Source organism: Scatophagus argus, chromosome 8, assembly GCF_020382885.2.
Source record: "Scatophagus argus isolate fScaArg1 chromosome 8, fScaArg1.pri, whole genome shotgun sequence".
NCBI classification, from domain to species: domain Eukaryota; kingdom Metazoa; phylum Chordata; class Actinopteri; family Scatophagidae; genus Scatophagus; species Scatophagus argus.
The window spans coordinates 9,696,213-9,721,027 of NC_058500.1; the positions used below are offsets into that span (position 1 = coordinate 9,696,213).

The following is a 24,815-nucleotide window of genomic DNA, read 5'->3' on the forward strand; positions in this document are numbered from 1 at the left end:
CGTCACCTTATCTCTCCTCCCTTGTCTTCCTCACCTCCCCTGTCTTTTCACTCCACACAGAGCTGAAAGGGAGCAGGGCCTTGCATGTATGTACATAATTGGCACTTTACTGTCATATCAAATTCATATCAGCACAGGGTCTTGGGCTGGGAAGAACAATGAGGACCAGACAAAAGCGTGGCTCCGTGCTCTGAGAGTCGCCCTGATAACCGCAGCATAGGCCGGTCAATAAAACCAATCATCTCTAATCTTCTTATGGGGGGCTAAACAGCTCCCCCAGATACTCCACAATACCCACTAGACACAGTGTGCACCGCACTGTACCAGTGTAAGGGCCGTATAGCAGCAGGGAAGAAAACCTGAGCATTTGTCAGGCTTATCTCCAGCTGCATTATTGTCATCTTAACATACAAAGTTCTGTCGGGCATGACGTTAATTATTAAGTTCATGGAATTTAGAGTAACATTTAGAACAAAGGCCAGTTTAATATTGGTTTTAATATGAAGAACAGTTGTGAATATTTTATTTCTACAAAGCAAATCAAACAAGCAATACATTTCAGTACTGTGTACGTGTATAATAGACTTGAAATCGTTTATTATCCTTCGTTATATTTTAAGTCGAGAGCAGAAGTGTCTCAGGGTAAAATCCATTTCTTTTCTGCAGGGTGCATCTTCACATTCTCTGCCCTGGGTTACAGTGATGAAACAATGTAAAGACACACCTTCATCCCCTTGACTCCATTCTGCTGTTTCTCTGGAAGCAGCTCCTGCAACACAACAGAGATGATTAAAGGTCAACACCCTCATCTTTTAACGTTTGGCTTTCACCGTCTCCCTCAGGACCACCGCTCTAATTTTTCTAAAATTCTGTTATTGTGACCATAAAACCTAAATATCCACACACACACAAAAACAAACAGAACCTCCCCACCCAAAAACAATCACAGGATTAAATGATGTAAAAATATTGAGTTTGGTCACACTTCCTAGCTTTTCCAAAAAACACACCTCCATCAGTCTGTCAGTGCAGTTGCTCCAGACTTGAATCCAGCTGTATGCAAAACCCCTTCGATGCTCCAACGCCCAAACCTCTCGACTGGGGCCTACCCAATCTACAAAAAAAAAAAAAAAAAAAAAATGTGGGGGATGGGAGAGGTCACAGGGGTGAGGCTATATGGTTCGTGTATGTTAACCAGTCACAGCCCATGTTTTTAAAAGATGCTATAATATCATACATCCATCAAAACACCAAATATATGTCAGCCAGAGGCGGAAAAAATAGTTTTACAAAATAACTGCATATGAATCGGGCAAAATTATAAACAGAATTATAATACTTTATTTATGTGGAGCTTGTCATTTTTCACATATGCACAACAAGATTACCATTTCCTGCTTTCTCCGTTTATCTGCCTCTCGTCTTTCCTCTCTCCTTTGCTCCCTCCCAAATGATGTTTGGCTGAGGTGCAGGTTAATTGCAGGGTTAACTGACAGCGTAGTGTGGTGGAGTGGTGTGGTGTGCTGCAGATATGAGACGAAAGCGAGGTTTAGTCACAGCGCGTGGATGCGAAAAGCTGTGCACGTGTAGGTTTATTGAATTGTTGCAGGTTTGCATGCTGTCTGTGTGTGTGAGACAGAGCCAGAAACAGAAAAGAAGGAGCTCTGTGTTACTTTGTGCTACTCCACACGCACTCATAAAAACAGCATCAGCTGGGCATCAGTGAGCATCTGCAAGAGCAATGCTTTGAAGGGAGGTTAAACGTGCGCCTTTGTTTTCATGTGAACGGCTGACACACAGGATTTGTGCAAAACTCACCTCCGCAGCGTCAGCAGTGGTGTCACCTCTGCTCTCTGTCTTAGAGGAATTTTTTAAAAAACTGTCTTTGCTGCCAAAATATTACCCTCATTGGAATTTGACTTGTTTCACAACTCCCAGTACTGAATATCTATGGAGGCAGTAATAATGCTCCTGGTTATTCAGTGTGTCCCGTTCAGGAGTCCTTTTCCTCCCCTCCCAGTCTCCCCGACTGCCCAGGCTGGAGTACATGACTGAGGAGCAGCTTCACTTAAGGCTAATAATAACATGCATGAACGAAAGCCTTCTACCAGCCATACTAACACGTAGACACACAGTCAAACACACACACACACACAGGTGAATTTTGCAAAACTTCTATATATAAGTGTGTGCCCTTCAGTCACACAACTGTCCTCACACTCGTGAACATTGTCAGTAACATTATTCCAATCTAAATCGCCATACAACTGTTAATTCTTAGAGATATTGATTTGAGGCTTCACTACCCTGTCAGTACACACACACACATTGAGATGCAGACTTAATGTGTGTACAGTCACACACATTTCGGGAGAGATGTGCGATTCAGCAACCTTTCGAACGTACAATACAGACATACAGAAACAGACTGGATAACGATCCTTTTCTACTGGCTGTGTCACAAACAGATCAATGCAAACGGCTCATGACATTTATCAGACAGAGTCAAGGACCTCCGCATTAGTACTGATGCTCACCTCGCTGGTCAAGTGGCTCAACATTATTGATATGGAGCCCACAAAGCAAAGGACAAATGTAATTCAACTCATCTATAAAACATCCAAATGAGGAATTGCTGCATGTGTGTGTGTGTGTGCGTGTGTGTGTGTGTGCATGGGTCGTTGTTCTGAGACACACAAGTGACAGTCCATCTCTCAACGAATGTGCAGAGCAATTTTTCCTCACCGTGAAATGATGAACAGTGACATTTGGGATTTCGGGTCATTCTGCTCTGCGCAGCCAAAATTCAACTGACAGTCAGCCTGAACACACACACAGATTACTTTTATCAAAACTTTGAACATGTAACACACAAACCCGTCTGCGCCCCGTTTGCATCGGATATTTCTCTGTGTGTGCATGTGTGTGTGTCCTTATGCTTGAATGTAGCTTGTAGCCAGGAGTACAAAATAAAAATAAAATAGAAAATAATGCAATGAAACAATATATATATACATATATATCAGATGGTTAAAGCTAATATAAAATAATATTTCTAAAAAATCCAGTGATCTTACAGTGCAAGCTAAGCCTTAACATTATTAGCTCTCATCATATTTCATGTAGCAATGGGAGATTATAGTATACATTGATTCCGATTACAAATAAGAAGCATGGCAGAATTATTTTCAAAAATTTTAGGTAATATTTTGACATCACTGCGAGCTTACCTGTGACCATGTGCACCAAGTGAGCTTTACTGAGTCTCTAAAATACAAAAGTCTGGTTTATCCTGAGAGCAGGTGTAACATACTTAATCCAAATTACAGTAAAGTTTTCCTCCAGCTTCCAACTTCCCTCCCTCTCTCTCTCTCTCTCCCTCTCTCTCTCTCTCTCTCTCCGTGTGTGTGTGTGTGTGTGTGTGTGTACAGGACGTGGTAATAGCCGACTTGCTAAGCCGACTAATATAGGCAACTGTTTTTAATATCTTGCCATATATTACCATTTCTCCTTGGAGGGGCCCCCTTGCATTCAAATCAGCGGCCGGCTGCCTGATCGTGGAGGACAGCTTACTAGGCCCCTTGAATTGTTCACCGGGAACAATGGATTCCTTTGTCAACGTGTTTCTCTTTCTCTCCATGGACAATACTAGAGAGTCCTTCTGGCTCTCTGCACTTAAGAAATGTTTGCAAAATTACACCTCTTTATATGCCTCTCAAAACAAGTCGCAGTGCCAGTATAAAAGTGTGGGAGGTTTAGGGGGAAAAATGCACGGGTGATTCGTTTCTTTTTTTTTTCTTTCTTGTTTTTTTTCTCTCTCTCTCTCTCTTTCATTAACTTTACTCACTGATTTAAAAGAAATTTTTCGCATTTTAAGCTTACCCGCTTGTTTGATGTTTTTTTTTTCCTCCCTCCTTTTGGGGCCATTCACTAATTTGTAATGTTTCAGTTTTTCAGTATTGCTTAGTTGTAAGCAATGCAAAAAAAAAGAAAAAAAAAGGAAAATAATCACAAAATATAACAAATATTTTTACAAGAGAGAAAGTAAGGAACCCCCAACTACCAAAAATAATGTAGCTTTTCTGAAAATTACAATAAGACGCCCCCCCCCCCCCCCCCCCCCCCCCCAAAAAAAAAAAAAAAATAAATAAATAAATAAAAGTTACCTGCTGTAAGGTGATTTAATTGAAACTCAGAGTGTCTCCTGGCTGTTTGCAGTCCTAGGCTGAACTATAAGCTGTGTATCTGCATTAACGGGCTTATGGTGCGGGGCTGCCCACCGGGCCGCGGCGCTGACCTCTCCCTCCTCCTGATGAATGGGCCCATGAGCAGAAGCCCAGCTGTGCCTATTCGGGCCTTCAACAGCATTTCGGAAATCGGTATGATTTCCCTGGGAAAGTTGGCTCTCCACACCGGGACAATTTCTCCAACAATATCCTTTATTATAACCTGCCATAACATCAATTATTATTAATAATATAATAATTATATTAATAATTATTATTATGTTTTGATGTGATCAGTTATTCAAATGAATCCAGAAAGGTGAATATGTGACAGAAAGTAATTTGAAAAGCGTTGAGACAGGCTGTTGTTTACAGGTGAACAGAGCAGCATGGAGGTTTTAGAGCTGTGTTTTAAAGAAAGAATAATAATCACACTTTTAATGACACGCGAGATACGTTTATTTGTTTGTTTTTTTTTTGGCAACATGCTTTTCATTTGGTATTTCATGTGAAATTTCAACATAAAGGTCGCACATGTAATATATGTTTAAAGACGCCAGTCCGGGCTGTTGCTTTAAATTAAATTCCACTTTGCACAGAGATAATGTATGAAACTTCCCAGCAACACGGCTCATTGTGCGGAGTCCTGCATGAGCCTCGTCCTGCAGCTTACCTCTTTATGTGCACTCGTGTTTAACTCGGCTCAACTTTGCGACTCACAAGGCAATGGCAGCGCATTTGTTGGCACGCCGTAATTAAAAGAGACAGTGTTTTTCATCAGCTGATTGGAGCCTTTATTTTAAAGGGTCCACCAAGATTCACCTGCTGCAGAGAAGAACCGGAGGTCACACAGACAGGCAGAGAGACGAGTATAAACAACATGCATGTGTGTTTTGAAATGCTGCTGGTGACAACTCAGCGTTAAGCTCCACCGCGGCACGTTCCTTAATGTAATTCAAATGCACAGGAATATTTTCCCAGCGTACCTCAAAAGTCCAGGGGCCGCAGCTCGCACAACTGGGGCCGACTCTCCTCTCTCTTTTGTTGGGGCTATTGTGGGGGACTGCGTGTTGGGATTGGGGGTGTAATGAGGGGGCTGCGACCCCCCGATGGGGGTGCATTTGCTGTCCAAAGACCGTTAGACAGTGGCTGAATGAATGGGGCCTGAATGTCATTGTAATGCACAGGGACAACTCCCCCTTCATTCAGTTTAAGATGTGGAGGCCGCTCAGCTCTGCAGAGGGAGAGATGAGGGGAGAAAAAGCAACTGCAATTCAATTCCCAATCTGGCTCTATCTTTGCTTCGCCGTCGTGCGTGTGGAGAGACGCGGAGGCTTTTCCCACTAAAGTTAGGCGTTGTGCTGCTGTGCTGCATTTACTGCACCGATGAAGGCCTGGGCTTGCACAAAATGGAGAGAAGACGCGATGGAGCCACAGTATGGTGCGTGGCTGGAGGACACCCGCAACTGCGAGAGTAAGACACTGAACAAAGGATTTAGAGTCCAAGGCTGCGTGGATTTATCAGTATAGGCTATATTTGGACGGAGGACGCTTCTCCTGTAGCAGGTGGCCGCCATGCAGGCTGGGTTACATTTTACTAATATTTTGGCAACGGGGGAAGCAATAGACCTATAAGCCTAACAAATGGCTCACATTCGTGAATGGAGTTGAATTAATGTAAATACAGGAAGCCCGTTTTGAGATGTAGATTGCGAGGTAGGCTGAGACGAGACAATAGTCGTGTCTGTTAAAATAGTTAATAATTGCATTTGTTTGAGAAAAAGAGCACATTTGCGATTCTAAAGGCTCGGTTATGGAGAGTAAAGGGAAGCATCCTAAACGAGGCTCACGGTTCCTCCTCTCCACCTCTTTGTTCAGCCAACAGTGGGAGGTAGACACAAGCTGCGGAAGGAGGGAGAAAACGTTTGAAAATCCAATGGCATTTTCTTCCGGGACAGAAATCAGTGTATTCCTGTAGGATTTTATTGGTACGTTGTTGAAATGCATTAAACGAACCCGCGTAAATTTATGGCCGTGTTAATGGGACTCATCTGTTCAAGGTTAAAAAAAAAACAAAACAAAAATCAAATCTATGTGAAATAACACAAACTGATGCTGGGCTGTAGACTGCAGGCCCACATTTGGGTCAGCTTGCAAAAACAATTTTAAAATAAGGGGAAAGCGGAAACAGAAGCCAGCTCTCCAGGTTGAGACTTTAAACTAATTACTCAGATTTTATTTTACTAAAATTATTATTGAAATAGAAAATGGACGTTTGAGTGTTGATGCGGAAGCAACAACATATTTACTTCGCGAGTTTCCCAAAGAAAACCACAGGAATGCAGTTCGAGGAGCTGATAAATATGATATGGATTATAAAACCAAAAAGCAGCCCGTGTCTCTAAGACAACGCGCATAAAATTATTGTTTTAGTCCTTAGTCACAGCCCACAAAGGGACTAGGCTGCTATATTTATATTTTATCACATAATCAATTATACATAACAGGGAGTTTTCTCTAACATTGTGTTAACGGTGCTGCATGCACACAAGGCAGAATCTACACATAAACGTGTCGTAGGCTACTATGCAACTTAAAATTTGCACCACATATAAACAGTGTTTTTTTCTGTCTTCATCTTTTCTGCAAAGTCTTTCAAGGTGCAGCTTATGGTTTAGTCCCAGGACATCTGTGATCACAGGCCACAGGCCGTCAAACCGCGGTTATTTTTAACACATTTGGCTACAGGATAGAGTTCTGTGTGCGTGCGTTTCACAGGCCTACGTTTGGTCCCGATAAAGCTGAGGAATTGCTCAGGAATGAAGTGAAGGGTTCGTGTATTTACAACAAGCTAATCAGAAACCCAGTGCTTGAAATACAAAGTAGGATTCATCAATCTTTTGGCTGCAATTGCATTGTAGCAATAATTGAGGTGTAGAAGCCTGTAGGCTGTGCGCTGGGTTTTAGACGTGAGTACGACTTTATCTGGTGCTTTTTGTAAATGAAGTTTGCTTCATGATGATCACAAAGTGCAGCTCACCTTTGAGTCTTTTTTTTTATTTACCACATGCCTGCAACCTTGGTTTGTAGCAGCGATTAGCCGGTGGGCATGCACCTGCCTATAGGTAAAAACCTTCATGGCTTTTACCTAGGCAGGTGCATACAAGCGACAGGAAAGCGGCCATGTTATTTTGGTTCCTTCTGTATGCAGGCTACACCGAATTGTTAGTAAATGCCAACATCCAACTAGTATCTGTAAGCATAGCAGTCTGCCCCAATGCATGCATGCATGACACGCTGCAGAAAGTCAGGCCGGTGGTTTCAAGGACATTTAGGGCTGATGAGGATTTAGTTTTAATGGGGGGAGGTGAGGAGGAAAGGGGTGGGGGGGGGGGGCTTGGGCCCCGGGCCATGACGTCATTGCGCGCCCATGTAATCCTCTTGCGCTGAAGCCCAATCAGCAGAGACTCGCAATTGTCTAGGATGGGAAGAGAGGGGCGCTCTAATCCGGGAGACAGTGGATCACACAGCCCGAAAGAGGGAGATAGGAGAGCGAGAGAGGGGGGCATGCATCCAGGGCTGGATTGTGCCTGAAATGGGTCAGATTGAAAAGACACCAACTAAAAGGAACCGACTGACTCTTGGTGGTGAGAGGACCTTTCTGAAGACGATGAAGCCATTTTTTTTCCCACCACATACGTGAGAAAATCAGCCCCAGCCAACAGAAGCTTTAGGGATATGCTAGAGTGCTATGTGGCGCATAGAAGAACGACTTGCCTTTTTCCCCAGATATACAATAGTCTAATGTAAAACTAGCCACCTTTAGTGTGTCAGCTGCATGAGAGGAGAGAGGAAGCATCGCGCGTTTTGTCCGAGGGCGTTGATCGTGGATAAGTCGGGGAGCTGCATTCAAGCCAAGTTAAATGGAAAATACAGTACTCTTCGCAGTGGGATGTACGTCTTCAAACAAATAGCCTTGTGACGTGCTGCCATCATTTCTTTCTTCTGTTTTCCACTGTTGTCTTTCTGTTTTGGGTCAGGCTAATGTTGCAGATTGAGTGGGTTTTGAGGAGGGACAAAGCGAGAGCCTGTGTAGCTTCAGCTGTCATTGTGTGTGCTAGGTAACCTGGGATGAGATGCGTAAAGACGCACAGACCACAGAATCAGAGAGTAGAGATGTTTGTAAATGCTATGTCGTTAACGAGTTTTTTCAGGTTTACGTGTTGCTTCACATCCTTTGATTTATGGGCCGTGTGCTGGTGGAGTTTAACGCCGAGCTGTGGCGCAGTGATATCAATATTTCTTTGCGTGGAATCCAAAGAGGCGCGGGAGAAGAATGTGCCCGCGCGTATTATTGCTGGTGTAGGCTATAAATCGGCTTTAGGCGTGAGTGTCTACATGCGTGTGTGTGTGTGTGAGTGTATGTGTGTGCGCGCGCGCGTGACTGTCTTGAAAAATCGGCTTTAGATTTTTGGATGTGAGTGTGTGCGTGTGTGTACGCCGGAGCGCGCCCACGGAAGCGGGAGCTGCACTCAAATTTGCGCTCATGCAGTCTTGCATCCTCCTTGGCGGCAGATGCTGGAGGTTTGAGCGTGTGGAAGTCAGACGGGGTTAGAGGCTCCCGGCCGGGCTTCATTCTGCACCCACGAGCCGGGTGAGAAGGCGACTTACTTGAAGGGTTGTCACTCTGCGTGTTCACAGCGGACCTTGATTTAATGTCCATACAATTAAGGCACGCGGTGAATGCCAAGAGAGGAATCTGCACAGCATCTTGGTTCACAATTTATCTCTTCATTATTTTACCAGGCCGCAGGCTTCCGTTTACCACCGTGACCCTTAATGTTACAGAAACAGGCCCTGGTTGCCAAGCCATAGCAGCAGGATAAAGCTGACTGCTGTACTGTCACTCAGTTGCGCGTGAGCGAATGCATGCGCACGCGCATGCATGTATGCGCGCCTGCGTATGTGTGTTTTTGTATCTGTGTGAGTTGCTTTGACTGGGTGGGCGCAATGCGTACTTTAACAGGATATTATAGCATGAAATCAGGTTACAGTCAGTTAACTTTAACGTCATGTCTTTAGTCGAAAATGTTGGTTTTAAAGATCTGTGTTGTCTCATTTATCTAAAAATGTAAAACGCAGGGTGCGACGCAATGTTTTTTTTTTTTTGTTGTTGTTTTTAGTTTTTTTAGGCAAGCGGAGTCAATGGCCTATCTGTGGGTGTCTCAGAAAACACCTCATGGAATGATTTAAACTGATGATATTCTTTATTACATCTTAACATTAAAAAAAAAAAAATAGGACCTGGCGAAAGGCTGTCTTAATTTTTCAGACGCATTTTCTTTATCCCTATAAGCACAAAACAGTTTATGATCAGGTAGAAGATTAATACATTTAAAGGTACGAAAGTTGACCTAAATATGAAACACATCCATACTTGTATTTAAAACGTAGACTAAACCTGGACGGCTTAAAACACAGGCCGATGCTTCTGCTGCACCAGCCGCAAAGCCTGCCGACAACTGAAGAAGCCAAACGGCGTCTGATAAAGGAAATACCCGCCGCTGTTAGGCTGTTAACGCTAAATCCCTGTCTTTAGGAGCCTGTGTGGCGGTCTGCATTACACTCCTACAGTGACAGTTCGAAATATTTCACTAAATGTTCCAGAGGCTCAACACCAAGGCTCAGTGGGTTACAGCCCAGCCTCAGTTGAAATCCGTCTAGAATAAATTATGTCATCAGCAAAAGTAGGCCAGCAGCTCCAGCTCACCACACCTTCAAAACTCAGGCCTACAGCAGCGGTTCAAGAGCCCTGAAAGGGATGCAGATTGACGATGGCTGCAGTGCTAAGTCGGATGGAGTCAACATATGGAAATGTAAGTGATTCAATGCCACCTACAGGCGTCCTTCTGACAACGCACGGTCGAAACTGTAGCCCAGTGAAAGCCTTGATGCTGGACCATATTAACAAATGAACTGAAAGTTAAGAGCTAATGCCTTCTCAGAAGGGCTGCACAGGGTTTCTTTGTCCTTTTAAACATGCCAGCGCTGAACAGTCATATTGAAACATATTTAAATTCAGCTCAGAAGAAAATGGTTTTAGTGACAAACCCCTGGACACATATATTTAAATAAACACAACTTTACGGTGAATCAAACGGGACCAAATTGACGACCAGCAGCTGACTTTGGCAAAAGCTGTCATTTCTGTCTTTGACATCAAAGCTTTAATATTGGCAACTTTGATGTAAACTCCATCAATCAAGTTGAAATTTGATATGGCGTATTACTGCTAACAACATACAGTAAAAATCTAAATTAACCTAAACGCATTTAATCAAGTTTTTGAGCACTGAGCCAAACACGCACGTCACTGTGGGGTGTTTGTTGGTAAAATATTCACGCTTCTCTGGGCTCCAAATTGATATGCAAGTCTATAAAGCAGACAGCCTGAATGTCATATTGTTTGTCTATGTTTTGCCTCAGTATGGATGCATGCTTTGTACTGTTGTGACAAGAAATAAAGCTTGAGCTGCACTGAGTTTTCTGCTTGTTCTTGTGATTATTTTATGAAGAACTGTACATGGCAGTCAGGCCAACTTTGCACCATGAATGCACCATGAACTGTTTTTCAAAGAGAAAGAGCAGGGCTGGCGATGTGCACCAAATATAACTACCTTGACTACCCTGATGATTTGTTTTAGAAATACATAAAATGGTTTCATGGGATAAAATGCAATTATATTTTATAGTCAATCACAAGAAAATCTCCATTATTTCATATAAGGTCACTTACAGCATTTCTACCCCACAGCGTGTTCTTTGCTTCATTATGTGACTGAAACATGCCACCAACAGTTCCTCCAAATCAGGAAATCAGCACCATGGAGAGCTCCTGTCAAGGGGGAAAAAAAAAAAAAAGAAAACTTTTGACAACTGTGAGACAAATACATTGTAAACCTGCGCTGAATACTACATTCACAGCGCCTTAAGTAAATCGTGAACAGGGCAAGTAGAGCTGATGGCTTGGATTACTAAGAATTTAATTTTGGGAAGCATGTACACGAATTTAAGTCTAGTTAGTTAAATTATCCAATCATCTGCACATGTATGTGATGGATATGCAATTCTCAATTTTTGCATTTTATCAAATTCTGCTGGTGACCATTTGAGCCTGAGCAAACAGAGATCAGTATTTACAGATACAGTAGTCAACTGTAGTAGAATGAGGGGAAAAAAAGATGACAGAAAGAAAGATTTCCAGCTAAGAAAACCTCTCTGTGACATTTAAACACTGGGGCTGCCCTGCAGAGCTTCATCTTTTTTTTTTTTTTCTTGTATAAGGTCAATACAAATGGTTTTTCACTCACCAACAAAGAATTCATGAGATCAAGACAAAGTAATTTCTGAATGGACAGTTTATTAAGGCTTGATTTCTTCTATAAAGAAAAACCAAGATATATCTTTCGAACAAGTTATGCCCACTACAGCGGTGGTCTAGAAGATAATCAATGTTTATTTAATATTTCATGTCATTAATCCTTTTTGGGGTTGATACATATTATTTCATGGCTAACTTGACATCCCTCTATTGCAACATTTGACAGTTATCGTTAACGTGCACGTAAGCCCTGTACTATAATCACAACCTGCTCATGCTTCCTGAGGCAAAGACGGCTGTGGCTGCGCCTCGAATCTTCAGTGGCATCCTTTAGCTTCTCACCTCCCGCATCCCCACCCCCACCCCACCCCGACTCTATGGCGGTCAGAGAGAGCGCTGTTGGTGAAGGCAAACATGTGAAGGGCGTTCACCGTATTGCTTGGATCAACCTAGCTATTGATTAGTGCAGGTACAAAAGGACAAGAAATGAAGAAGAAAGGGTCCTTTAAGAGGTCAGTTTTCTAGAGTACAAGGGATTACACTGGCCAGGTGAAAAAAAGACAAAAAATAAACAAAAAAAAGACAATGCAGCTTCACACACCTGGAAATACGGTCGTGAAGCATATGGTTCATAATCACACTCGAGCGACCTCAGCAAAGTGCAGCACCTCTGCCATCTTAGCATTGTAACAGGGTAAAGTTGTGACAGAATCAAGAGATCATAGAGAAAAATACACTGTTTGAAAAGACAGTTTAGGCCACATTAACCTTTAACAGGTGCCAACTTGTCAGTATCACCTGTCTCAGTTCCAATATTTCATACAGTAAATTGTGGAGTGGGATCTGAATATTTACCACGAAGCTACATCAGATTTCAACTCTTACACAAATTCAGAAAGATCTCAACACAAAACGAATCCCTCGACGTGAAAGAGACAGCCGTGTCTACTAGCAGCTCTACTTCCTGCCTCGCGGTAACCTCACAGTCCACAAAATACTGAGGCGACAGTTTCAAACTAATCACGAGAAGAGAACCTGCTGGTCTCCAACGCCCACTGACAAATAAACCTCATTCTGGCTGACACGAGAACAGGAGGACACCATCCTTTAAAGGACTGTTAACTAAACATCACTACTCTCACCTCTCAGACAAGCTGCAGGATGGATAACAGTGTTTTTCCAGCAGACTTTCTATATTGTAGCTTGCCATGCATGGGCACACACATCTATTAGTGATTTTTTTTTCTTCTTCTTCTTTTTTTTTCTTTTTTTTTTTTTTTTTTAAATATCCAATCTTTTTTTCTTTTAACATACCTCAAAATACTTTACTGGATCATAATCACTGATTTCAGTCTAGAACTATTTTCGCAACAACAACCAAAAAACACACAGAAACCACATTTCATTCTTATTTTTTTCTTACTCGATAGTAAATCAGTTACATTAATTTTTAGGTTATACATTTTTAGGCTTTCTCCATGAATATATAGGCTCCTACGTTAAAGCTTAGCATTACGACCAACATGATAGACTTAGCAAAACCAAATTCAAAGGGGGAAAAGGATTAAGACAGAATGATGGACAAATATGTGAACCCTCCCCCCATTCTGTGGAACAAAAAGAAAAAAAAGCAAAAGCAACAATTCATTCATTGTAATAGTTACATCATTACATAACTCTGATTATAAAACAATTTAAAATGGTGGATGCGACAATTCTCTCAGACTGGGTTGCGTACACAAGCAGAATCTCCTGATGAAACGTACAAAAGACAAACATTAAAACAAAGCAAAGCAGAGGGGTGTGAAGAATGTCAATAGTACAATTTTTGACTTAAATGGTGAGAGTTCTGGCTGTGGAGGACACATCCATTATTTCTTTCCCAGAGGCCCTTGCAATTCCTCCTCAGTAATGTCTCTAGTCCCGTGTGACTTCACACTATCCCTGATTTCTCCAGCAGTGTCACTGTATGAGCAGTTCTTTTGAGAAGTCACCAATAATTAGAAAAAAAACATTAAGGCTCCAGAAAACAGATTTCTGAAATGAAAATTGTCAGTAGTAAGCCAAAATATAGAGATTTTGTCGATCTGAATGAAAAATAGATAAAACATTGAAGTTTTATAATCGCACAGCTCCAAGTCCTACATTGCCTTTGGGAATCCTCCAACCCTGTTGGCACAGTTAAACCTCTGAAGCATGGCAATGTTGCCCCCAAATGGACAAATAGGGGCAGGACATATCCGTTCCTGATTGTACTGAAATATAAAGTGGCAGATTTTTTTTTTCTCCATGGTGCAGTCAAACCCTGATTCAACTGGGAAGAGGAGAGGGTGGGGGCAGGAGAGAGAAAACCAGTCTGGTGAGAGAAGAGTACAAGATGGAACGGGAAGAAAAATATCTAAAAAAAAAACAAACCAAAAAAAAAAAAAAAGAACTCAAGACTGCGATGGTGGCTAGGTAATACATTAAATTAGCTTGTTATCCCTGCACAAGAAGTGGGTGGTACATGGGGCAAAAAAAGCACAAGTCTCAACAATGGCAGAGATTCACCGGGATTAAATAGAAAAAAAAAATGAAGGGCTTGTTTGCATTTTCATATTCTTCTGTCTCTTAAATCAAAAGTTCTAGTGTAACTGTTGATCAAGCCAAGGATAAATGTCTTCTATTGTTTATTCCTGCTTTGGCGCTCCTGTTTGGAAAAAAGAACAAAAGAAATAACATTAGATATACAAACATCACATAATAACACTGTTTACTGAAAGACATTTTGATGACTACTAGTCAAAATTTCATATTCACTGAGTGAATAACACAATCATGAGCGATCAATATCCCTCAATTGATGATAGTAACAAGAAAACGTGGCAGTTCTTTACCTGATCCAACCGAGAGCGATTCTGTAACTGAGAAGGTTCAAAAGTCTGTCAAAAGAGAGAACAGAGAGAGAAAAAAAACAAGAATTAGTCTCTCAGACACAGCCTTAGCAACGACTGAGCAAGAACACAGTTTTACTCTAATCAAGGTGCCAAATAAAACTTCTGGTGTATTTTAGGTAACATAGTGAGATGACTGCACCCACCTTGCGAACCTCCTCCTCTTCTTCCTGCCTCTTCTCGTAATGGGAGAAATCATCAAAGATGGAGGTGGTGTGTTTGTAGGTGGCGATGATCTTGAGCACCTGCTTGGCCTTCTCCAGAGGAACCTCCTGGGTGTCACGGGAGTTGGTCACTGGCTTGTTGTCGTTGTTCTCCAGACGGATGTGGCGCAGCTGGCTATTAGGCACGTCCTTAACAAACAACCAGTCCACGTCAAACTTGCCCTTCCACTTGTCCTGTGCCCAAACACCAGCACTGGTGCCATAGTCCACTGGTGACCGCATCTCTGCCACACCGCAGAAATGACCACTGCCATTGACACTGAACAACAGATACACTGGGCCTTTGCCGTTCATTGCCCGGAAGGCCGAGTCCAGCCGCTTGTTACCATGCTCTGTGCTGCACCAGATGGAGTACTTGATGGAGCGATGGATATCGTCCTCGGAGTAGCTCTTAATGATGAAAACACGACCGTTCTTCAGGTTCCATTCAAAGTCCTTAGGGTTGTAGCTATGGGAGGCACGCAACTTGTCCAGCACTGGGTGGGACTCCACACCAGGTCCCTGGCTGGCAGAAGGGTGGGGTCCACTGTTCCCACTACTAACCATACCCATCATACCACTACCATCATAGCTGGGACCACCCTGTCCGTAGCCTTGGTTACGGTTACGTGGGGCAACCCAGCGGGTTTGGGGTTGTGGGGGCTGGGTGTGGTTTTGGTAGGGCTGAGGTGGAGGCTGATGGTGCTGGTGATGGGGGGGCTGGGGCTGTAAGGCCATAGGTTGCATCTGGGGCTGCACCAAAGACTGGGGAGGGGGAGGCTGCATTGGTCCTTGCTGCATGGGGCCTTGAGGTGGCAAAGCATGAGGCAGACTGAGAGTCTGCTGCTGTTGCTGCAGTGGAGCTGTGGCTACTTTAGTCACTGGGCCCTTGTCCCAGGTCCCAATGTTCATGTTGTGTTTGATTGGTGGTGGGGGAAGAGCCCCACCTGGATTGGGCATCCCTGGTTTCACCTTAGCTTTTAGCTGCTGTGGCTTGGCAGGTTTGCTGGCGATGGCAGCCCAGGAGGTGGGTTTGGGTGGAGGCATCCCGATAGGTGTGGCTCCGTTTCCTGTGGCTGCCACCGCAGGTCCACCAATCACAGATCCCACAGCCTTGACTCCTGATCCCTGACCAGTGACATCCCCTCCGATTTTCAATCCAACCATACCTTGCTCCAGGCTGTTCATACCAGGGGCTTTGTTGAGAGTGTCACTGTGAAAACCTGTCTGCCCATCAGGTACCAGGGTGCCCCCAAGGGAGCTGGGAGGATAGCTGTAGCTGCCACCGTAGGCCGAACTTTGAGTCTGCTGACCCTGGGAACCACTTGTGCCCCAAGCAGAGAAGGCAGGGTTTTCAGGGAAAAAGTTAAACCTGTGAGGGTAGATGCTGCTTCCCAGGCCCCCTGGCTGGCCAAACACTGTGTCTGGCATGAAGTGATGGTCTCCATTACTCAAAGGTCCATAGGGGGTCAGGTACGGAATAGGAGGGTCCCCACCTGTGGACCAGGGAGCTTCACTGAGGGGGTATGGAAAGCCAATGGAGGGGGCGTAGTAGCTGGACAGGTAGGGGTCGGTGATGGACTGGTAGCTGTTGTTCTGGATGAATGAAGGTCAGCAGAGCCACAACATTAGCAAGTGACTACAGTTTGATTTAAACCAAGTCTTCAAATGTAATAAAATTCTAATCCTGTTGTATACACACAACGCTGGTAAATGGTATTCTAATTTAACAAAAGTGACTAACAAAATAACTAACATTAAAATAATCAGGGTAAAATTCTGCTGAAAGAAGCATTTTTTTGTAAAGCTTTTTTTTTTTTAATTAATCCGTACACATTTCTCATTTCATTCATTTACATGTCAAACCATTAATGTCACAAAAAAAGGTAACATTGTTCTGAGCAGGGATCAACTGATAAGTTTTTTCAGGGCTGATATTGACTATTAGTAATCAGGGAGACCAATAACTGATATTTGAAACTAATATACATTTGTGGTAAAAATTGAGAATAACCAGCAAAGGAACATGAAAAGGGATAATCCATGTAAATAATGTACTTCAATACTGTTTTCAGGTACTCAAACTTGAGTATTTCAATTTTCTGCTAAGTTATACTTCCACTCCACTATAGTGGGGAGGTAAATATTGTACCTTCTACTGTACTATATTTATTTGATAACTTTAGTGACTAGTTACTTGAGGGAGAGGGAGCGAGACAGAGACAGAGAGAGAGAGAGAGAGAGAGAGAGAGAGAGAGAGAGAGAGAGAGAGAGAGAGAGAGAGAGAGAGAGAGAGAGAGAGAGAGGATGCTGCATCAGAGCCGAAGCAGATAAACACAACAACACTGACAACACTGACACTGATTATCAAAAAAGATCAAATATAAGATCAATATTGGCCCTGGTATGTTTTGCTCAACAATTTTCTTAAGACAGAGATACTGGTCTTTACCTGAGTTGATTGACCAGTGAGGTATGGCTCAAAGTCATTGTCATGGACAGTCTCCTTCTGATGTAGTGAACCATTTTGCACTGCAACAAAAGAAAATCACATTAATATGCATTTAAATATGCATATATGAACATACAGATAGCAATAGCTGCTTTAAATATCAAGTTGTGTTGAGGTTGAAATGGCGTGACCTGGGTTTAAATTGTGAAATTACAGAAAAAAAATGTATATTTCATTTTGTCAGCTACCCGGAGCGACCTATCTCAAATTTCCTTATTAGATCACATGTCTACACATCTCCATTGATTGTTCCTTCATATGAGGTTTATTCTACTGAAATATTTTAACCACATTAGTTAAAGCCCTGGTTTCATTATTATATTAGTGATACATTAAGATTTACTCATCTAACAAACAATCAATACACAAATTTAGTACTCAGATCTGTCTGTCCCTCTAATATGGGCATGAGTTGTTTCAAAACAAAAGTCTGAAGTCAGTGAGCCATGTCAATCAGCACTGTGGCCCTTGGGACAAGCCTATCCTGGAGGTGAAATCAACCTGTGGCCTGCTGCAAGCCAGACCTGCAGGTAGAGAGTTAGTCAAGGCCTAACAGACACTACACCCTCTAGCAACTGCAACAAATCAAAGATGACATGAACATCATAAAGAATAAAATTATGATGAGGCTATAATAACGGTGTTGCCAACACTACACTAATGTTCATGAAAAACTGAGAACATTCATTGTTGGTGGACGATGTGTATACCTTGCATGAAAATGCAATAAACATAATAAAAATCTTCTCATCACGGATACCACCAGTAAACAAATAACCTAAATTAATTTCCTCCATGAGTCACCTGCCTTTTTAGCTCATGGTGGATGCTGCGCACACTAAACTCCCGCTTGACACTGCTGTGTCATATTCAACTTCACATTCTCAATGCAGTCAGCCAAACTGTTTCAGGAACAGACTGAATTCTTCCAATTATGGTTAGTTAGTGTACAGACAATGGCAAGTTAAGTTCTCATCCCCCTAAAAACTTTAATATAAAAAAAATATTTAATTGACACCTTTTGTTCACACTGTGCCAAAGCCTCAGCACTTTGTATTTAATCATGCTCCTAAAACACTGTCCAGCCTGACAGTAGTGTATCTGAGACAGATTATGACTCCATGAAGGGCTGGTGTATGCAGTGCTGATTTAGCAGGAAAAGGCAGGCCCAGACTAAACACATATTCAAACAAATTATCTTGATTCAATCTTCAGGTGACGGCACGACTTACCTTTAGATGCTTGTCCCTTTGATCTCTGCATTCATTTTGGACCATGAAAAGAAAAAAGGAGACCGCGTGGTTATTTTCAGTTGATTTGTGATTTCACACAGCGATTTAAACTGAGTATCGCACAGCCTCTAAGGACACCAATCTATTGCTCAAAAACCGAGCCTTCAGACTACTTCCTGGAGAGGCAATGCAAGACATGTACCTTACTCTATATTGAAAGCAGTATAGACTTACAGTTGGCTACAACAGATATATCATTTGCTTCGTATAACACACTAGGATTTGTAGCTTGAGTTAGTTGATCGACCAGCCACCGGCAGTGTTAATTCACGCACAACTTGGCTAGCTAACATAGCACTGTTAAAACGCTTTTTTTATAAACAACAATAACGCAAAGACAGCCTGTAACTTAGTTTGCCTTCATAGGCTGAATACATTATGGACGGCCTGTACACCATGTGCATAACTGTGACACTTTCAAGATAAAAAGTTACGATTCAGTGAATAAGTTACGTTAGCTTGAACTACTGTTTAATTCTTTTAACGTTAGCTTTAGGTTTTCAATCTACATGTGGAGAGTTTATTCGGCTACGCTGGTCTCACAAAGATATGTTTTCAGTTAAAGATGCGTTTGGCAACGGCTTGCATGCTAATGTGTGAGTGTCATCTTTCGTACATGTCCATAAAAATCATTTAACCGTTTGACGGAATGTAGCTAACTTGCTAGCTACCGGCCAACCTCAGAGGCTAGCTAGCACTTCCGAGGAATAGCCGTAGCCCAGTAAATCGTTAACGTTAGCAGGTAGCTAGCTTGCAATCTCTTTACAGGCGATGCACATCGGCCTTCCTACCTGAGGGTCAATGCTTGTGGCAGACATAATTCATTAAGCAAATCCCTGGATTGGATTTTCACAGAGCCCGGGCTTGTGACTGGATTTTCAAGCCCCGTGATTTGAAAGCAAGTTCACAGCTCAGTTACAGTTAGCTATGTGGCTAGTGGTGCCGCTTAGCGTGTGGCTAGCAGTTGTAGCGCAGGCTCAGCTGTATATTTTCCGCTGTGTGCACGTATCCCAACTTCCACAGTTCAAGTCTTGTCGCCTCGGATACTGTGCCCGAAAAGAGTCAAGTCCTGGCACAGGTTTTCGGGTTGACGTTATATGTCGCCGAGTGGATATTTCGGTTCTTGAATCTTTCTATTCTCTGCCGCCTTTGACTTTGTCTTTATTATTCCAGAGAGAGAGAGAGAGAGAGAGAGCACTCCTCAGTTACGTTAAAACCCTGTACACTTCCCCAATGGCTGCTCCATCCGGGCTTTGAGCCGCCGCTGCAGTTCACGTCGTCCCCCGCGGGGTGGCTTAAGTTCTTCCCCTACTTCCAGTGGCAAAAGTTTGGAGCATCTTCTCTTTTCTCAAAGTTGTCTGTCCTTGATTTACATAACATAGACGTAGCGAATTAATCCAATTCATGAACGCTGAAACACAAATATAAGAAGTAGGCCTGTCCTACCTTTACTTCATTGACATTGGTGCTATTGTCTGCTTTCTCTGTGGGTGTAAACGACGCCACGGGGTCTATCAGCAGACTGAGTGTGGTGTTCTGCAGAGACCCTTAAAATCTGATACGGTTCAGTGCAGTGCTCATGTGAGACTCACTGTAGTGTAAAAGATGGCATTAGATGCAGTTACACACAGTACAGTTTGACGTCTAAGGTATCAGTCAGATAGTTACAGTCCCGTCCCACGTAGACAGACAGAAAATCACGATCACTGACACTAATGTAGAGTACTTTGAATATGATTTGTATCGGAAATCTGACAACTGTGTGTGGCCATAGCGCGAGCTTCTCAGTACTATATATGCAGTACATAGAAGTTTGATACTTATAACTGCAGAATAATTTATACCATGGTGGCTTCTAGCCTGGCAAGCAATTTAATATGAACTGTTTAGATTAAGGCTTGAAATAAATCACAGAGTTTATTACATCTTTCCGCCACCAGGAGGTAGCAATGATGCATCCACAGCTCCCTAAACTCTGTCAAAGGTCAAACCTTGAAGCCATACGTTCATGGCAATTCATTTTTCCAAGCGCTTGTTTCTCCTAACATTGACATTTTATATGCCATATCATATTAGATTATGTTTTGACTTGGTTTATTTTTTGTCAATTGCGACTCATTGCCCGCAACCTTGTGATTTATGCCTGGCTATTTCAAACGTTGACACTTTATTTTGAAAGGGTAAGTTTTCTTTTATTTATTTATTTTTTTTTGTCACGAAGCCTGTGGACATGTGTTGAAATCCAACTTACTCCTGACAGAAAACCAAAAATGAATTTAGTTATAAGCTTTTAAGTGACCTCCTTGTGTTTAATTGTATTTTTTAAACAAGTTTATATCCCTTTGACAATCATATTAATTGTTACACCATAACATGCATCTGAAGCTTACATGGTTAGCTTTTTTCCTATGAGGCGGAGCAACATGGCATGATCAGCCTTTCATTCATTCAAGGATCAATGAGCATACGTTCTAGCATTCGGTGGCTTTTCTGGAAAACAGTCTCCTGTAGGCTGCTGTGCAGGCCCCCGCAGCTGATCACATTATTTCAGCTGGTGTGCTGCACTCACCTTCAGTGTGCGCTCCACTATGGACCGCAAAAGAGATGACTGGCACAGCACAAGGAGAGAAAGGAGAGCTTACATGCCACAGAATGATGGATGACAGGAGTACCATGTTGCACATCCTCGAGGAGCCTCAGATGCGAAGAGAACGGGAGAGGATTCGAACTTTTCAGAACTGGCCAGCAGATGCACCTGTCACATCTGGAGACTTGGCGAAGGCTGGCTTCTTCTTTCTAGGCCCCGGGGATAAAGTCCAATGTTTCTGCTGTGGAGGGATTTTAAGATGTTGGGTGCAAGGGGACAGTCCAGCTGTCGAGCACAAGAGGCATTTCCCCACTTGCAGTTTCATACTGGGTCGTGCTGTGGGAAATATTCCACTCCAAGTCGGATCCTCTGATTCTGTGGACGGCCAACTGTTGAGTCAACTCCAGAGGATGACTATGGATGATCAGGGGACAGCTGGACAAGCGGTCTACCCAGAAATGGAGGGGGAGGATTCCCGGCTCACCACTTTCCACAACTGGCCCACTGAGGCCTCAGTCCAGCCAGATGTTCTCGCTAGAGCGGGGTTTTTCTATACAGGTGCTCATTGTCTCACTGCAATGCCTTAAAAACATTTCTACCCTAATCATCTGCTTTTTGATATTTTTATGAGCAGCAGTGTAGTATCCGTGGGTATATTTGAGCGAAATATTCCACACTGACCCAGTCACTGTTAGCGTGACCTCTCTTTGTGAGAGAGTTCATGGTACAATTGTCCTGCTGAGTCATGATGTTGTGGACAGAACAACCTGGACAAAGCTGGGGCTGTTAAAGAAGTAGGGCTCCACAGCTTCAGGCAATACACTGACTGTGGGCACAATATAATGAAAACCAGTACAAAACAATGCAATCAAATGAAGCAACCCTTCAATGAGTGGTGTTTTTTGTGAAGCTAACAGTGTTTGTTGAGACTGTGTCAAGGATTATTCTCTTGTATTTCTTTCCACAGATGTTAGTTTGTGTGTGAGAATGGTTTCTTGTGCGATCTGACATATATTTTGATTTTGCTGGTTTTTGTTGTTTGTTTGTTTTTTTTTCATTTGGGACACAAGGAACATAAACAGATAAACAGATGTTATGTGTTGGATTGGAAAGCAGTACAGATTCACAAGGTTTCTGTCATTAGACCCTTCTCACAGTAGTGCTGTACATCCTGACAGGTCACGGTGACAACGTCAAATGCTTCTACTGTGATGGTGGGCTGAGGAACTGGGAGCCAGGAGACGACCCCTGGCAGGAACACGCCAAGTGGTTTCCACGGTAGGACTTGTCACAAGGCAGATACAAAGACATCGTTTGAATAAATCGTCTGGCTGTTTTTGATTTCGAATTATAAAATGATGTCTTTGTATCTCTCAGATGTGAGTTTTTAATCCAGTCTAGAGGGCAGGAGTATATCAGCAACATACAGGATGCTCATTTCCATCTGGGTGAGACCATGGTGAGAGCTTTTATCCCTCTTATCTGCTCAGAATAAAATCTGTTCTGCACACATGATCACACGCTCACGAATTGTGTCATTGCTACAGTTAAAATCGTTCTTGACTTTCACTGTTGAAAATGCAATTACTTTTCTAGGGTGGCTCGCAGACTTCCACAGCCAGAGATATTGGATCCAGAAATGGTACGTCACATAAATTGAAACAAGGCAGAAAGAGATGGGAGTGCACTAAGAAATTGCAGAAATTTTATTCTGACCGAGTAGACCTGAACACCAAGATAGGAACAATGCTCTGATGCAAGTAATTATCTTTATGTATCCTGCAGTGTAGAGAATCAAAGAGTCAACATGCTCTCCGGCTTGTTCACACAAAAGAGGGGAAAGATTGTGAGCTGCAGTGCAGATTGTGCAAATGGAGAAAATAAAGGCTGCAACCAGTTGATTAAGTTATTTTTAGATCAACCTCGGTGAACCACTTGTTTTAAAACAGCCTTGAAGGATGAAGCCATATCAGATACACTGAAGAAGTCTGTGGTTTAAAATGATAATATATTCATAAACAAAAGTAAACTGCACAACTTGTCACCTTATTTCCCCATTTTTCAAATATATTGCTAACATTTTTGTGGACACGTAGACCTTTTCCGTATATGTGGCTGGTCACTGGTCTTGTCTTCCTCAATTCTTCCCTCCTCTCATCTGACAGATATGGTTGGAGGTCTGGCAGCTTCCTCGGCCATGCTTTCTCCTGTGGTGCAGACTGTGCTGCAGATGGGCTTTGAAGCCGGCCTGGTGGAGAGTCTGGTCCAGACTAAGTTCCTTTTGACAGGCCAGCACTACACTTCTGTGTCTGACCTGGTAACTGATGTCCTGCAGGCGGAGCAAGAGGACAGACAGAGCGGGATACAGAGTCAAGGTAACAGTCAGTGCAGAGTTAACTTTACTCAAGTATTGCACTTAAGTATGGTTCTAGGATACTTGTACTTTACTTGTCTATTTCCTTTGTCTGCTGTTTCATACTTATACTCTGCTACACTTTAGAGGGAGATATTGTATTTCTCAAACACATTGCATAAGGTTAAACTGGAGGTTTCCAAAACCGGATGCCAATCATGTGATCTCTTAGAAGGAACCCTGGGATGCCTTGTCACTTCTCACGTGTCTGGGTGGCAGAACAAAGCTAACTAACTGTGTATATATAAAGCTATTCAAACCTCAACAAGCTACAGTGATGTAATGCTGTTTACACACTGATGAAATCACATTAACAAGCTAATAAGTCATATGACTTATAGCTGTTAACCAGTTTTGGGCCATTTCTCATGTACTTTCACTTTTCCATACTTTATGCACATTTCACTAATGACACTTTTGTACTTTTACATGCAGGACTTTCACTTGCAATCAAGTATTTGCTAAATTGTTGTTTTGGTACTTTAAGTTGAGTGAAGGACACTGAACACACTGCTATGAGCACCAATCAGTCATTTTCTTACTATTTTATATTTATATATGAGGAGTCTGACTTGACTTTTTAATATGAGTAAATTAATAATAATTCAATTATCAATGTTACAATAAATGCATAAGTCCATATTGTTTGATGTTATTTTCCATGTTTGTGTCCTCCAGAGCCAGAGATGCGTCAGGGCTCCAGTGCTGGAAATGTGAGGACACAGACGCCGATAAGAGAGAAAGGTCAGAGGTCAACATCTGTATGATTTGCAGGAAAAAGCTACTTGTTTATCACTTCTCTATAACACAGTGTTGCGTTGTGGACATATGATCTCTCTACCCCGGAGTGATTACGTTTCAGACACAACAGTTTTCTTTATGTGGTTTGTCCGACAGCAAAGGACCCCAGCCCAGAGGAGCTGCTGAGGCAGCTGCAGGAGGAGAGAACCTGTAAGGTGTGCATGGACAAACTGGTGTCCATCGTCTTCATCCCCTGTGGTCATCTGGTGGTGTGTGGTGACTGTGCTGCCAGCCTGCGTCACTGTCCCATCTGCAGAGCTGTCATTAGAGGCAGCGTTCGTGCTTTCATGTCCTAAGGCTGCCATACAGGCGCCACATGAGAATGGCCTTGAGTTTTCCTATTTTATTCCCTTGTACTGATGACAAATAAAGATTATAGCTGGTTGACTTTTTTGTGTCAGAGTTTACAGATTATTTTCTATAATAAACATTTTAAGCTGTTGAATATGTGTATACTCCTTATCAAT

At 42.6% G+C, this 24,815-nt stretch overlaps 2 protein-coding genes across 2 annotated transcripts; one reads left to right on the plus strand and one right to left on the minus strand.

Moving 5' to 3' along the window:
* Window positions 1-12,809: 12,809 nt before the first annotated feature.
* Window positions 12,810-19,879, minus strand: LOC124063078 (YTH domain-containing family protein 1-like). The gene is made up of 6 exons (XM_046396376.1): window positions 19,339-19,879; window positions 18,488-18,512; window positions 17,196-17,275; window positions 14,687-16,339; window positions 14,484-14,528; window positions 12,810-14,296 (listed from the first exon to the last, which is right to left on the minus strand). The coding sequence occupies exons 1-6, from the start codon at window positions 19,363-19,365 to the stop codon at window positions 14,270-14,272; spliced, it is 1,857 nt and encodes a 618-aa protein (XP_046252332.1). The 5' UTR covers window positions 19,366-19,879; the 3' UTR covers window positions 12,810-14,269.
* A 1,198-nt stretch (window positions 19,880-21,077) lies between these two features.
* Window positions 21,078-24,780, plus strand: birc7 (baculoviral IAP repeat containing 7). Its single transcript, XM_046396377.1, has 7 exons — window positions 21,078-21,692; window positions 22,313-22,412; window positions 22,512-22,593; window positions 22,731-22,776; window positions 23,300-23,509; window positions 24,226-24,291; window positions 24,445-24,780. Exons 1-7 carry the CDS (start codon window positions 21,152-21,154, stop codon window positions 24,642-24,644), a joined length of 1,245 nt encoding a protein of 414 aa, XP_046252333.1. The 5' UTR covers window positions 21,078-21,151; the 3' UTR covers window positions 24,645-24,780.
* Window positions 24,781-24,815: the final 35 nt, after the last annotated feature.

Coding starts and splice junctions, on each gene's coding strand:
- LOC124063078 (XM_046396376.1), bottom strand. CDS start 19,365: ATGTCTGCCACAAGCATTGACCCTCAG. Junction 18,513..19,338: donor CCACAAGCATTGACCCTCAG/GTAGGAAGGCCG, acceptor AAATGAATGCAG/AGATCAAAGGGACAAGCATC. Junction 14,297..14,483: donor ATCGCTCTCGGTTGGATCAG/GTAAAGAACTGC, acceptor TTTTCCAAACAG/GAGCGCCAAAGCAGGAATAA.
- birc7 (XM_046396377.1), top strand. CDS start 21,152: ATGACTGGCACAGCACAAGGAGAGAAAGGAGAGCTTACATGCCACAGA. Junction 21,693..22,312: donor AGCGGGGTTTTTCTATACAG/GTGCTCATTGTC, acceptor ACATCCTGACAG/GTCACGGTGACAACGTCAAA. Junction 24,292..24,444: donor GACGCCGATAAGAGAGAAAG/GTCAGAGGTCAA, acceptor TTTGTCCGACAG/CAAAGGACCCCAGCCCAGAG.